The 16,754-nt window shown below is 35.8% G+C and overlaps 1 protein-coding gene across 2 annotated transcripts in view; it reads right to left on the reverse strand.

Moving 5' to 3' along the window:
* ADAM2 (ADAM metallopeptidase domain 2) overlaps positions 1-16,754 on the reverse strand; it is a 63,799-nt gene that overhangs the window by 35,756 nt on the left and 11,289 nt on the right. The window contains exons 5-9 of one of the 2 annotated variants that reach the window (XM_059049168.2): positions 16,571-16,649; positions 6,456-6,532; positions 2,757-2,925; positions 2,347-2,403; positions 361-432 (exon numbers count right to left, since the gene is read on the reverse strand). In XM_059049168.2, the coding sequence (XP_058905151.1) occupies positions 361-432; positions 2,347-2,403; positions 2,757-2,925; positions 6,456-6,532; positions 16,571-16,649 (454 nt within the window). Of the gene's footprint in view, positions 1-360; positions 433-2,346; positions 2,404-2,756; positions 2,926-6,455; positions 6,533-15,674; positions 15,982-16,570; positions 16,650-16,754 lie in introns of those variants that run through there. The other variant, XM_067022797.1, reaches the window with a different exon arrangement.

Below are 16,754 nucleotides of genomic sequence, written 5' to 3' on the forward strand. Positions count from 1 at the left end.
GGAATTTATCTGCAAAAATAAATGCTATACCGATGTAAATATTAAAAACGTAAACTGTAAATCCGGATTGGATCTTATAAATTCTATTAGCAAGTAATAAATATCACTAATAAAACAAGTAATAAGTAACATTTTGATATGCTTGTGCTTAAGCCAGCCCAATGTCAAGTGTTTAAGGCTTACAAAACCCTAATTAGGTATTTACAATTATTATTACTCCAATTAAACAGTTAGAAAACTGAAACCTAAGGTTATTATATATTTGCCCTCTTTCACACAATATGTGCATTCAGGCAGGGTCATAAAAAAAGTCTGAGAATTGTTTAAGTAACACAAACAAATGCAAAAGCAAACACTTACAGCATTGGTCAATCCAATCAACTGGAAAATTTTTTGAGTGACAACAGTTGTATCAGAACCCATATGGTTATACTGAAAAAGATAATTGCCTTTTAGATCTAAATATACATTGCTTAATATTTAATGATGGTTATTATGTTTAAAATTTAAAAGTATGAGTCAAGAAATTATTTAAATTACCAATTTATTAGTTTTAAAATATCATTTATTATTATAGACATAACATGTGAAAAATGAAAAAAATACAAAAAGGCACTACAAACTCTTGCGAAAATAAGAGAAGAAGAAAGCCTTCCAGACACATTTTATGAGGCCAGCATTATCCTAATATCTAAACCAGACAAAAACACCCCAAGAAAAGAAAATTACAGGCCAATATTCCTCATGAATATAGGTGGAAAAATCCTCAAGAGAATATTGGCAATGCGAATTCAACAGCACACTAATAGGATCATACATCATGATCAAGTGGGATTTATTCCAGGGATGCAAGAATGGTTCTCTTTCTGTGAATCAGTCAATGTGATACACACCACATTAACAAAATAAAGAATAAAAAAATCATATGATCATCTCAATAGATGCAGAAAAAGCATTTGACAAAATTCAACCTCCTTTCAGGATAAAAACTCTCAACAAAGTTAATACAGAGGGAATGTGTCTCAGCATAATAAAGGCCACGGCCATCATCATGCTCGGCAGTGCAAAGCTAAGAAAGATGTTAAAACACAAAACAAAACAAAAAACCTTCCCTCTAAGACCGAGAACAAGGGAAGGATACCTACTATCGCCACTCTTATCTAGCATAGTATTTGGAAGTCCTGGCCAGAGAGATTAAGCAACAAAAAGAAATAAAAGGTATTCAAATTGGGAAAAAAGAAGTAAAACTGTCACTATATATATATAGTGACATATATAGAAAACCTTAAAGACTCCACCGAAAAACTGTTGGAACTAAGAAAAATTTACCAAAATTACAGGATAAAAAGCAATATGCAAAAATCTGTTATATTTCTTTATAATAACAGGTTATCAGAAAGAGAAATTCAGAAAACAATCCCACTTACAATTGCATCAAAAGAATAAAATACCTAGGAAAAATTTAACTAAGGAGATAAGGTCTTTACACTGAAAACTAAAAGACATTGATGAAAGCAACTGAAGAAGGCACAAATGAGTGGAAAGTTATTCCAAGCTCATAAATTAGAATAGTTAATATTAAAATGTTCACACTACCCAAAGCAACATACAGATTCAATGCAATCCTTATCAAAATGTCAATGGCATTTTTCACAGAAATAGAACAGACAGACCTAAAATTTGTATAGAACTACAAAGACCCTGACTAGTCAAAGCAAATGTGAGAAAGAACAAAGATGCATCATGTTCCCTGATTTCAAACTATATTACTGATACAAAGCACTGTGGGTGGTGTTGTCATTAAAACAGACACATAAATCAATGGAACAGAATAGAGAGTTCAGGAAAAAAACCCAACACATTATCGTGGGTTAATTAGTTTACAACAAATGGGGAAAGGACAGTCTCTTTAATAAATAATGTAGGGAAAACTGTACAACACATGCAAAAGAATGAAAGCCAATCTGTAAAGAAGCCAATCTGTAATAGCTACATACTGTACATTTCAACTATATGATATTCTGAAAAAGGCAAAATTATGGAAACAGTAAAAAGATCAAAGGTTATTAGACATTATAGGTATGGGAATGATGAATAAAAATTACCAAGAAACTATTTTATAGGTAACAGATGTTTTAATATGTTAATTATATAACATTAAAAATAAACTAATAGAGATTTGATTTCCAATTTACTATTGATACTAGTCATTTCAATCCATTAAGGCAGAGATAAAGCAAAAATTAGCATTTATTGTCCTGTGTTAAAAATTTGTTCCAACACTTTTCATAAACTCCCATTGCTAATATAAATTAACATAAGACAAATAAGTGAAAGTATACTTACTAAATTTTGTTCAACTACAACATGCATTTCTATATACTGAGAGAAGTCTGCAAGTGGCTGAAAAAAAATCACAAACTTTAGATAAAAATTGAAGAATCATTTAATTATTTTAAGTAATATACTACTTCACAAATTCAACATTGAAAATTCAGTTTTCTATATGAAAATAGAAATCATTTTCAGAATATTGCCTTTGTCATGTCTTTCGCAAAATGCCATCTTGGTGTTCTGGAAAACTGAATGACTAGTTTTAAGACTTACAATATGTTATGAAGTTTCTGGTATCACTCTCTCTCTCTTTCTCTCTCTCATATACATATGTTAATGTGAATAATTTTTTATCAGAAAAAATACATTGTTTATATTGCTGCATAGTAATAACCATATAGCTTACTCAATTGATCACTTACCTCTACACTTTGTATTTTATAGGGCTTTTCTCTTGACTCAATATGCTTCTCGGCATATAAAGAAGCACCTGTATTCTTATGGTTTACTTGATAAATCACATGTTCAAAACCAATTGAAGGCTCCAAGGGCTCAATTCCATAACTCACATTTTCAAATTGTAGTAAGCCCCTACAAATTCCAAAAACTAAGTGAATAAATAAAATAGTTCATTTTTCACAGTCAATAAGATGACACAATCAGTTTTTTTAATAGTATGCAGATTATTTTCATTCTTAGCCTTATGTGGTAAAGTAAGAAAAAAGTTACCGAGTATCCACAAATTTACTGAGTGGAACAGAGTAGTAATGCTATTGGTATTTACCAAGCTATTAGTACTCTGTGGTCTACACATACACTAAAAAATCTTAATTCAGGAGAAGAGTAGGAGACAGTACAAGAGTCTCCATGTTGTGCTTTTCCAATGACAATTTCCCACTATAAGCCATGCCTCACTTTAAAACTTAGCAAAGATCAAGGAAACTAAAACCTGCTTCTTTGAGAAGATAAATAAAATGGATAAACTTTAGCCAGCCTCATGAAGAAAAAAAGGGGAGAGGACTCAAATTAATACAACTAGAAATAAAAAAGAGAAGTTGAAACTGACACCATAGAAATACAAAGGATCATAAGAGACTACTACAAGCAATTATATGCCAATAAAATGAACAGCCTAGAAGAAATGGACAAATTCTTACAAAGATACAACCCTCCAAGACTGAACCAGGAAGAAATAGAAAATATAAACAGACCAATCACAAGTACTGAAATTGAAAGTGATTTAAAAATTTCCAACAAACAAAAGTCCAGGAGCAGATGGCTTCACAGGCGAATTCTATCAAATATTTGGAGAAGAGCTAACACATATCCTTCTCAAACCATTCCGAAAAATTGCAGAGGAAGGAACACTCAGAAGCTCATTCTATGAGGCCACCATCACCCTGAAACCAAAACCAGACAAAGATATCACACACACACACACACACACACACACACACACAAATTACAGGTCAATATCACTGATGAACATAGACGCAAAAATCCTCAACAAAATACTAGCTAACCAAATCCAACAACACATTAAAAGAATCATATACCATGATCAAGTGGGATTTATCCCAATGATGCAAGGATTCTTCAACATACGTAAACCAATCAGTGTGATACACCACATTAACAAACTGAAGAATAAAAACAATATGATCATCTCAATAGATGCAGAAAAGGCTTTTGACAAAATTCAACACCCATATATGACAAAAACTCTCCAGAAAGTGGACACAGAGGGAACCTACCTCATCATAATAAAGGCCATATACGACAAACCCACAGCAAACATAATTTTCAACAGTGAAAAACTGAAAGCATTTCCTCTAAGATCAGGAACAAGACAAGGATGTCCACTCTCTCCACTTTCATTCAACATAGTTTTGGAAGTCCTAGCCATGGCAATCAGAGAAGAAAAAGAAATAAAAGGAATACAAATTGGAAAAGAAGTTAAACTGTCTGCAGATGACATGATACTATACATAGAAAATCCTAAAGATGCCACCAGAAAACTACTTGGGCTCATCAATGAATTTGGTAAAGTCACAGGATACAAAATTAATGTGCAGATCTGTTGCATTCCTATACACTACTAATGAAAGATCAGAAAGAGAAATTAAGGAAACAATCCCATTTACCATCACATCAAAAAGAATAAAGTACCTAGCAATAAACCTACCTAAGGAGGCAAAAGACCTGTATTCAGAAAACTATAAGATACTGGTGAAAGAAATCAAAGATGACACAAACAGATGGAGAGATATACCATGTTCTTAGATTGGAACAATCAATATTGTGAAAATGACTATATTACCCAAAGCAATCTACAGATTCAATGCAATCTCTATCAAACTACCAATGGCATTTTTCACAGAACTAGAACAAGAAAATTCACAATTTGTATGTAAACACAAGAGATCCTGAATAGCCAAAGCAATCTTGAGAAAGAAAAATGGACTAGAGGAATCAGGTTCCCTGATTTCAGACAATACTACAAAGCTACAGTAATCAAGACAGTATAGTACTGGCACAATAGCACAAATATAGATCAATGGAACAGGCTAGAAAGTCCAGATATAAACCTACGCACCAATGTCACCTAATCTATGACAAAGGAGGAAAGAATATATAATGGAGAAAAGACAGTCTCTTCAATAAGTGGTGCTGGGAAAACTGGACCGCTACATGTAAAAGAATGAAATTAGAACACTCCCTAACACCATACACAAAAATAAACTCAAAATGGATTAAAGACCTAAATGTAAGACTGTATACTATAAAATTCTTAGAGGAAAACATAGGCAGAACACTCTGACATAAATCGAAGCAAGATCTTTTTTTGATCTACCTCCTAGAGTAATGAAAATAAAAACAAAAATAAACAAAAGAGACCTAATTAAACTCAAAGGCTTTTACACAGCAAAGGAAACCATCAACAAAAGAAAAAGATCATCCACAGAATGGGAGAAAATATTTGCAAATGAAGCAACCAACAAGGGATTAATCTCCAAAATATACAAACAGCTGTTTGTATATATGTACAGCTCCATATCAAAAAAATGAAACAACCCAATCAAAAAATGGGTGGAAGATCTAAATATACATTCCTCCAAAGAAGACATACAGATGGCCAAGAGGCACATGAAAAGATGCTTCACATCACCAATTATTAGAGAAATGCAAATCAAAACTACAATGGGGTATCACTTCACACTGGTCAGAATGGCCATCATCAAAAAATCTACAAGCAATAAATACTGGAGAGGGTGTGGAGAAAAGGGAACCCTCCTACATTGTTGGTGGGAATGTAAATTGGTGCTGCCACTATGGAGAACAGTATGGAGGTTCCTTAAAAAACTAAAAATAGAGCTACTATATGATCCAGCAATCCTACTCCTGGGTATATATCTGCAGATAAGCATAATTCAAAAAGATACATGTACCCCAAAGTTCACTGCAGCACTTTTTACAATAGCCAGGACATGGAAGCAACCTAAATAACCATCAACAGAGAAATGGATAAAGAAGATGTGGTACATATATACAATGGAACATTACTCAGCCATAAATACAGAATGAAATAATGCCATTTTTAGCATAATCGATGGACCTAAAGATTGTCATACTGAGTGAAGTAAGTCAGACAGAGAAAGATAAATATCATATGATATCACTTATATGTGGAATATTTAAAAAATGGTACAAATGAACCTATTTACAAAACATAAACAGAGTCACAGATGTAGAAAACAAACTTGTGGTTACCAAGGGGGGAAGGTGGGGTGGGATGAATTGGGAGATTGGGATTGACATATACACACTACTATATATAAAATAGATAACTAATAAGAACGTACCACATAGCACAGGGAACTCTACTCAATACTCTGTAATGACCTATATAGCATATAAATAGAATAGAATCTAAAAAAGAGTGAGTATATATGTATAACTGATTCACTTTGCTGTACAGCAGAAACTAACAGAACATTGTAAATCAACTATACTTCAATAAAATTAATTTAAAAATAAAGCTTCTGATTATAATTTTTCAAATTTGAAAATTATTTCTTAAAAATTCCATTTTTTGTAACCATAAAATTATGTTTAACAACCTGAGTCCAGTACATGTGCTAACGATCACCATAGAATTTGGATAACCTTCAATATATCCTTGGTAGTAGCATAAGTTCTGAAAAATAAAGATAAACACATATATTTCTATTAGAATAATTCATGTTAAATGCACTATTCTCAAATACTTAAAACACACACACACACACACACACACACACACACACATATGTATGTGTCAAACACTAATTGTTTCCAAAATGGATTTATAACATCATTAGATGAACATTTGGCTCAATTTTCCAAAACTGTCCCTACATGTCCCAAAGAATAAGTACACTTCCATGATATTTTCTGTTATAAATGAAACATGACAACCCAATCATTAGGATCAAGGTAAAAATCATCAAAAACTTGTTTCTTCAAACTCTTCTGACTTAATTTTTCAAGGTAGATGTAAAAATAAATAAACCCCAAAGATATTTTTTTCTTTTCAAGATTACTTTAGTATAATGGCAGAGTAGCTTGCATTGCATTAGCCTTCTCATCAATGACAAATGTAGACTCTCAAAAATTTTTTAAACTCCAACAACAAAGGCAGGCAAGAAAAGGTGAGAGAAGGGAATCAACAACAGAAAGAGGAAAACTGCATTTACTGAGTTTTGTGTTACACTGGTTTTCACCTGAGGACCTCCCCTTGGCAGGGCAGCCCAAAGTAGCAAATGTTCCAACAAAAACACAATCTTACTGACCCTGAGAACTCTTTAGAGAAAAGAATCACAAGCTCTCCAGTGTATCATGGAATATCACCAGTATATGATTTAAAATATTAGATATATGAATAAAAGAAAAATGTGGCCCATAGTCAAAAGAAAAACCAGAAAGAAACTGATTTCAGAATAACACCAGAGGGCTTCCCTGGTGGCGCAGTGGTTGAGAGTCCGCCTGCCGATGCAGGAGACACGGGTTCATGCCCTGGTCCGGGAGGATCCCACATGCCACGGAGCGGCTGGGCCCGTGAGCCATGGCCGCTGGGCCTGCACGTCTGGAGCCTGTGCTCTGCAACGGGAGAGGCCACAACAGTGAGAGGCCCGCATACCAAAAAAAAACCAAAAAAAACACACCAGATTTTGGAATTAGTAAATAAATGGATTTAAAACAGATATTAACAACATGATGGGCCTTCCCTGGTGGCACAGTGGTTGAGAGTCTGCCTGCCGATGCAGGAGACATGGGTTCGTGCCCCAGTCTGGGAGGATCCCACATGCTGCAGAGTGGCTGGACCCGAGAGCTATGGCCACTGAGCCTGCGTGTCCAGAGCCTGTGCCCTGCAACAGGAGAGGCCACAACAGTGAGAGGCCCGCATACCGCAAAAACAAAACAAAACAAAACAAAACAAACATTATGAAGAACATAAAGGAAATTTGGGGCATAATAAGGGAAGCAATTAGGAAATTCAGCAGAGAAATAAAATGTTACAAAAATGTCAACTCTAAATTCTAGAACAAAGAAATACATTTAAAATGAAATACACTGGATATGTTTTACTGACACTGAAGATGGCAAAAAAAACCCAACACAAAACAAAACCCCTAGAATACAGATCTATAGAAACCATCGAATCTGAAAGAAACCTGAGAGAAAACAAGCTTTAAAAATGGAATATGGCTGCAGCAACCTGTGGGGCAATGTTATCTAAAATATGTTTAATTGGAGGCCCAGAAAAATGGAAAGAGAAAATAGGTATAAAAGTACTTGAAAAAATCATGGCCAAAATTTCCCCCAATTTAGTGAGAAACCACATTTATAGATTGAGACAATGAATAAACAAATGGGCAATGGCTAAACCATATATAAAAGTAGAACTCTGACCTGCAGGAAACCAACCTCTTTACTGACAATAAATACCTGACTCTGTAGGAAGTCATGCTGCTATCTCCAGTAACAATCCAGGAAGCTAATATAGCAATCAGTCCTGATAACAAGGATTTGATTAAAAACTATCAGCTTGTTCTTCCCTGGTGGCGCAGTGGTTGAGAATCTGCCTGCCAATGCAGGGGACACCCGTTTGATCCCTGGTCCGGGAAGATCCTACATGTCGCGGAGCAACTAAGCCCGTGTGCCACAACTCTTGAGCCTGCACTCTAGAGCCCGTGAGCCACAACTACTGACCCTGCGAGCCACAACTACTGAAGCCCGCGCACCTAGAGCCCATGCTCCACAACAAGAGAAGCCACCTCAATGAGAAGCCTGTGCACCGCAACGAAGAGTAACCCCAGCTCGACACAACTAGAGAAAGCCTGCGCACAGAAACAAAAGCCCAACACAGCCAAAAATAAATAAATAAAATAAAATTTTAAATAAATAAATATATAAAAAGTAAAATAAAAACTTTCAGCTTCCCTAATTTTTGTCCCTGCTTCCACCTTAGAACCAAGGAGAGAAAAGCCAAATAAACACTCCAATCACATAGTTAACCCATCTACAGCAACCTCCACCAACAACCTTCAATCAGAGCACACATGAGGTCTTCCCTTCCTTCCAGTATAAAGCTTTCCCACTCTTCTGCCTGCCTTTGAGTATCTGCCAAAATGCAAGTGACAGTGGATGACGTCCTTGCTATGAATAAGTAACCTTTGTTTATTCTCATTTGCTTGGTTTTTATTTATTTCCACAAGACCTAAGGAACCAATCATATAATAAACTGAAGAGAACATCTTGAAATAAACCAGAGAAAAGTAACACATAACATTCATAGGAGTAATGATGTAAATAATGGTACTTCTTTACACACACACACACACACACACACACACACGCGTAAGGAGGCAGGACACAATGAACGAAAAAAAAATGCTGAGAGAGAGAAAAAGCCCTGGCACTTAGAATTATATATTAAGCAAAATTATTCTTCAAGATTAAAGATATGGAGAGTTAACTTTTGGTGTGACATAATGAGGAACTCTATAGATCTGATCCCTAGTGAAACTGATGAAAATAAGTACATGACAATTTAAATCCCCCAGAAGTGGACATAAGGACAAACAGTCCTAAGAGAAAATAAATAAATAGCCATACAAGAAAATATGAAAAATTCAGTAAGAAAAATGAGAAACAAAATCAAACTAAAGACATTTCCATATAAATGAAAACTTTGAGAATTTGTTGTTAATTGCCCTGCCTTACAAGTAATACTTAAGGAAATTCTTCAGGTTGAAAGTAAGCGATCTCAGATAGTGATTCAAATCCACATAAACATCCAAAGAAAGCTCATACAGGTTATTACATAATTTAAAAACATAATATAAATGCGTATTTCCCCCTTTTTTTCTCTTAACTGATTTAAAAATCAATTGAGTAAAATAATATTAATAGGGCATATTATTGGGGCCAGGAAATATATTTGCCAATAACAGCATATAGGAGGTGGTACTGGGTTAAGGAAATGACTGCAGACAGTAAAGTAATTATAATAATGTACTGTTGGGTTTGTAACATTAATAGATGTAATATGTACAACAATAATACCATAAGTGTGAGGGAAGTAGAGTTTTATAGGAGCAATGTTTCTATATATCACTGGAATTAAGGTAATATAAATCTAAATCTGCATCTGATAAGTTAAAATGCGTAAGGTAAGCCGTAGGGGAATCACTAAAAATATAACTCAAAAATATTGAAAAGGGCTTCCCTGGTGGCGCAGTGGTTGAGAATCCGCCTGCCGATGCAGGGCACACGGGTTCGTGCCCCGGTCCGGGAAGATCCCACGTGCCGCGGAGCGGCTGGGCCCGTGAGCCACGGCCACTGAGCCTGCGCGTCCGGAGCCTGTGCTCCGCAACGGGAGAGGCCACAGCAGTGAGAGGCCCGCGTACCGCAAAAAAAAAAAAAAAAAAAAATTGAAAAATCATTAAGGAAATTTAAATTCTTCAGTAAAATATATCCACCTAACAGGGAAAAAGCCACTAAAAAGAGAAAAAGGAGGAACAGAAACACATGAGACACATACAAAACAAAAAGTAAAAAGCAGATGCAAATACAACTATATCAATAATAGCATTAAATGTGATTGAATTAAACAATCCAATAAAAGGCAGATTGTCAGACAATGTGAAAAGACTACTATAAACTGCTGAAAGACAACATGCTTCAAGTTCAAAGACACAGACTCAAAGGAATGAAAAAAGATTATCATGTAAATAGCAACCACAAGCAAACTGGATTGACTATATATCAGACAAAGTCGACTTTGAAAGAAAAAATTGTTACTAGAAATAAAGAACAGTATTTTATACTAATGAAAGGTTTAATTCATCAGGAGATATAACACTTGTAAACATAAGTACCAAATATCAAAGCACCATAGTGCATAAAAAAATAGGTAGATACTAAGGGAGAAATAGAGAACTCAACACTTATAGCTGAAGACCTCTTTTCTTCTTCTCTGTCACTTTCAACGATCGGTGGAACAACTAGGCAGAAGGTCAGCAAGGAAATATAAGACTTGAAAAAAAAATCGTAAACTAAGTAAACCTAGCAGACATCTGTAAAATGCTCCACCAGAGAACAAGATATGCATTCTTCTTAACGTGTACACAAAATATTTTCCAGGATAGACCATATGCTAATCCATTAAAAAAGCCTCAGTTTAAAAGTATAGAAGTAATAAAAGTATGTTTTCTGATAATAAAGGCATTTTTTATGAAATAATTAACAAAACATTTGGAGAAACTCACAGATGTGGAAATTAAATATCATATCCCTAAATAACCTATGGATTAAAGAATAAATCAAATATGAAACCAGAAGATATTTAAGGGAAACTGAAAATGAAGACACACCATACTAAAATGTATGGGATTCAGCTAACGTAGTGCTTTCGATAAATTTATATATATAAAAGCATGTATTAATAAAGAGGAAAGATCTCAAAGTAATATCCTATCCAACCACCTATAACACAGGAAAAAGAAGACCATATTAAACCTAAATTAAGCAGAAGAAAGGGAATAATAAAGATTAGAGTGAAATTAATAAGAACAGATAATAGAATAAATCAATGAAACTAGAAGCTGGCTCTGCGAAAAGATAAACAAAATTGACAAATCCTTATTTAGCTAGATTGACTATGGAAAGAAAAGAATCAAATTACTAAAGTCAGAAATAAAAGTGGGATATTATTACCATCCTTATAGAAGGATTATTAAGGGAATGCTAAGAATAATTGTATGCCAACATTAGATGATGTAGGTAAATGGATTAAATTCCCTGAAAAACAAAAAAATACTTTCCCTGTCCATGGTGCTTCTTCTAGCACCAGACCTTGTGGACTCACAGAATGCTTTATCCACTGCCATGGCTTCTGCACAGTGTTGTGTCTGATACAGAAACTTATTTCTCAGCAAATTAAGGGCAGCAATTGGTTTATGTACATGTCTTAACCATATACTCTGTCATTTGGAAGCAGCTGGCCTAACTGAAAGGTAGACCAGGTTACTGAATACTCATTTACCATAGTAGTTGGGAGACATGACTCTGAAAGGCTGGGGTTATGTCTGAATCAAGACCATTATGTGGCATGGTTTTCTGAGAACCACAGTACATGGGTCCAGGAAGTAAGGTGTTGAAATGGGAGTGTCTCTTCCCACCATTATACCTAATAACCATTTTGTAGCATTTTGCTTTCTGTCCCAGTAACTTTTAGCTTCTAGCCCCCAATGGGGAATTTGTTCACCTGGGGACACAATAAAAATTCCACTAATTTGGAAGATAAACTTCCAACTGGATATTCTGAGCTCCTTTTGCCACTGCACAAACAGGCTAACCCAGTGGCTGGAGTGACTGACTCTGAACACAATAGGGAAATTTGTTACTTAAAGTAGTGCTGCGTCTTGAACCCACCTGAGTATAATAGTAACCAAAATAAAATATGATTAAGGATGCAAACCCTTTGGGAGTGAAGATTTGTGCTATTCTGCTAGGTAAGTATCCGTAACAAGCTTAGCAATGGAAATGGGGGGGAGCAGGTAGTGGGAAAAAGAAGTCATACATAGCAATCATGACTTAATACAGAAATGAAGGCCATAGTAGCTTTAAATATTTTTCTCTTGGCTTGTCATATGCATATGTATCTTTATTTGTATGTGCTAACCATTTTCTTCTTTTTCCCTCTTCCTGTTATTAGTTGACATGCAAGTGGTTGGAGGTTAACTTTACAAGTTAATTTAACCTCATGTTAACATAGTATTCAGTTGGACTGTGACTAAATTTGTGGAGAACTTAATATAGCTAGCAATGGACACAGTGACTCGTGACTGTGTGTCTCATCATTTTGAGGGAAGAATGAGAATTTCCTTACTTGGGAAAAGGTTGGCTGAATCTTGCTAAATAGAAATGTAGGGTGATTTTGTTGTTTTTCCAGAGTTCAAATGTGTATAAAAGAGTGCATACAGGGACTTCCCTGGTGGCGCAGTGGTTAAGAATCCGCCTGCCAGTGCAGGGAACGCGGGTTCGAGCCCTGGTCTGGGAAGATCCCACATGCCGCAGAACAGCTAAGCCCGTGCGCTACAGCTACTGAGCCTGCGCTCTAGAGCCCGTGAGCCACAACCACCGAGCCGACGTGCCACAACTACTGAAGCCCGTGCGCCTAGAGCCCGTGCTCCACAACAAGAGAAGCCACTGCAATGAGAAGCCCGCACACCGCAACGAAGAGTAGCCCCCGCTCTCCGCAACTAGAGAAAGCCCGCGTGCAGCAACGAAGACTCAACGCAGCCATAAATAAATAAATAAATAAATAAATTTAAAAAAAAAAAAAAGAGTGCATACAGAAACTAAGTAGTCAAAATTGTAGGCTCTGTCAATTATTGATGTATTTCTACTCGGCTTCAAATTAACCTTTTGACTGCTTTGTGCAAATGAATATGAGCCTCTTAATCATTTTTTCCTTTGCCAGGTGGCACTGAAGCCTTTGCTAGTAAAGGGTACTGGAGAGCATGGGAAGACAGCTTTGCTATTTGGTTCCAGTATGCTAGCTTGGTAGGCTCCTGCAGAGGGTACAGCTTTTTGCAAAGCCAGGATCCCTCATCGCTTGGAGATTCTCTAGTACCCAGATCCTTTGGTGCATGGTGGTTTCTAGCACCCATCAGCCAGTAGTATCCTCCCATCATCTAGGCCCCTCTCCTTCCGTAGCAAAGTGGCTTTGGTGAGACATCTTATGAACAGCTTTCCTGGCTTCCCAGAGGACAGATTTCCAGAGGGTTCTACAGAGAAATTTGATAGCAAGATCTCTTGCTACAGCACCACAGTGACTTGTCCTATTTGAAGATCCATGGTCCTGCCACTTTTAACAATCTCAACTCTGGGGCAAGGAAACTGTCTTCTTTATCCCAGTCCTAGGGTTGCTGGCTGCTTCTTGTATCTGATATTCTTATCATCTTTAGAGTTCTCTTTACTTCTTAGTTTTTTACTCTACTCCTTGTTACAATTAATAATTCTTTTTCTTTTTTTTTTTTTTTTTTTTTGCGGTACGCGGGCCTCTCACTGCTGTGGCCTCTCCCGTCGCGGAGCACAGGCTCCGGACGCGCAGGCCCAGCGGCCATGGCTCACGGGCTTAGTTGCTCCGCGGCACGTGGGATCTTCCCGGACCGGGGCACGAACCCGTGTCCCCTGCATCGGCAGGCGGATTCTCAACCACTGCGCCACCAGGGAAGCCCACAATTAATAATTCTTTACATTAAACTTTCCATGTGTAAATTACTGCGTGGTATCTAGACACAGACTAAAACAGTATCTTATATTTTTAAAATATTTCATTGACTTATCATATTTGTCCTTTTTCACTGTGGTCCCATATACAGGTTCATCTGTATAAATCATACTTTACATAATCAAGGTAAAATACCTCTTCCTTTCCACCACATTTCATCCACTTCCTTCCAAATGTGGTTTGTATGATCCAGATTGATAATGTATTTAATTCTTCAGAACCATCAGTAAATTATATCAACCTTATACATAAGTTGATTGGAAAAGTTGGAAATTAATACATAAATCAGTTTTAGGTCAGCATAGGATAAAATTTTGAGATGGAGGAATCAAAAGTGTATTATTATTATATAATTTCTTTCTCCGGTTTTTTTCTTATTTTTATCATTTTTATCTTTCGCACTATTTTCCTTTATTATATCTTGTTCATTCTTCTATTAGCACTCAAAAAAGAATGTGTATAAACTCAGTAACAGTAAGAATGTTCCTGTTGTGTGTGGTCGCCTACAAATGTGGATGAGATCAAGTTGATAGTTCTGCTCAAGGCATCAACATATTTGCTGAGTTTCTTTCTACTTCATCTATCAATTATCAAAAGAGAAATTATCAAATTTCAAATTATCAAATTATCTATCATCTATCAATCAAAAGAGAAATGTTTAAATCTTCAATAATAATAATAATTTACCTATTTCTTTTTTCATTTCTGTCAATTTCTGCCTCTTATAATTTGAAGTCTATTTTTATGTGCATACACATTTTGGATTGTTATGCTATCTGGTAATTTTACTTTTTAATCATTATGAGTATCTCTCTGTCCTGGAGAGACCATAAAGTAAACTGCAGATACTAGGAACAAACCTTTCTGTGTCTAACTGGTTGCTTTATTTTCGTGTAGATACATCTTTCTTTAGTTAGCAAGATAACATAACTTTTAGGGATGAAAATCATTTGAAAATGAAAAATAGATTTATATGCTTCTAACCTAATTTAATAAACTTTCCTGGTTTTTCCTACACTGAAGATAGGCTTGCAGCTTTGGCAAACATAATTTACCCACATGGCATTTGAGGCCAGCATTCAATAACTGATTACATCGAGGTTATAAATAAAACATCTTTGCTTTTTCTTTTGAATCATACATCTGTCTCTCACGATTACCTCCTGGGAGGTAGGAAGTAGAGTTAGGGGTTAGGTATAGCAGAATTACATAAAATGCAGGTGCGGGATATTGCGGCCCCGTGCATCTCGTCTCATTGTTTTAACTGTTTCTCTCCCTCTCTTTTTCACCACACTCACACACACAAAAATGCCATACACATATATATTGTGTGTATATACATAAGTATGTCTATAATATTATGTATATATGTACGTGTGTATATATCATAAAACTTTTTGAAAGTATGCATTATTTATATATTTGTATAGAGAACTCCATAGATGATTCACATGTATTTGACCACTCCGTTAGGCAAAATTTAAAGAACTCACCATACCTATTATTTATCCTGTTAAGAGCTTAGTCTCTATAAAAATGCTTTAATTTCAAAGTAGTGGTTAATTTGCTACGTAGAAATCAGGAATGCAAATTTAAAAAAATACAGGAATTGGTGGGCTTCCCTGGTGGCGCAGTGGTTGAGAGTCCGCCTGCCGATGCAGGGGACACGGGTTCGTGCCCCGGTCCGGGAGGATCCCACATGCCGCGGAGCGGCTGGGCCCGTGAGCCATGGCCGCTGAGCCTGCGCGTCCGGAGCCTGTGCTCCGCAACAGGAGAGGCCACAACAGTGAAAGGCCCACATACTGCTAAAAAAAAAAAAAAAATACAGGAATTGGTAAGGCAGGGCAAATGTAAAAAGCAAAACAGCTTTTCAGGCATGGGTATTCCTTGGAATTCTAGGCACACTTCTCTATTATATTTACAACAAATGGCAAACTTTCTTAAATGAAGCTCCAAGTATTCCAAGTAGATGAAAATTTAATATATTTCTAAATGTGCATGAAATTTAATGTGTATTTATTTGGTCCCTGAACATACTTCAGACAAGTCTTTGGATTTTCCTTTTCTTCCTAGCTTTAGCTTTCCTGATTTAAGTCATGTTTTTTCATTTTAAGTATTTCACTCCATATTCAACCCTTTTGCCACAGATACATAAACATATACATGTGCATCATCCTGAAATAATGGCTTAAATGCATCACTATCATTTGTGGTTTGGTTAATCATCTGTGTCACAAAGCTAATTCAAGACACATCATCAAAAGGAAATGGTTACATTCATGCAAAACAAAACAAAACTCCAGCCTGTACACATGTCTAGCGACATGTGTACCCTAAGTAAAACAGTCACAGAAACTCACATAACAAAGGTAAAACAGACAATAAAAATCATACCTGAAACTGTTGTTCAAGAGGTTTCATACTTCCTGTGCCATTATAACCATAAACCCTAAAATTATGAGGTAAGAAAGCTCTGTAAAATAAAGAAAAGTATTTAATGGAAAATTTGTTTCCTAGATTTTATTTTGAAAAGGTATTTTTTATTATATTATATATATAATATATATTATATAATGTA

The sequence above is a fragment of the Kogia breviceps genome, chromosome 20 (genome assembly GCF_026419965.1).
Source record: "Kogia breviceps isolate mKogBre1 chromosome 20, mKogBre1 haplotype 1, whole genome shotgun sequence".
Lineage (NCBI taxonomy): Eukaryota > Metazoa > Chordata > Mammalia > Artiodactyla > Physeteridae > Kogia > Kogia breviceps.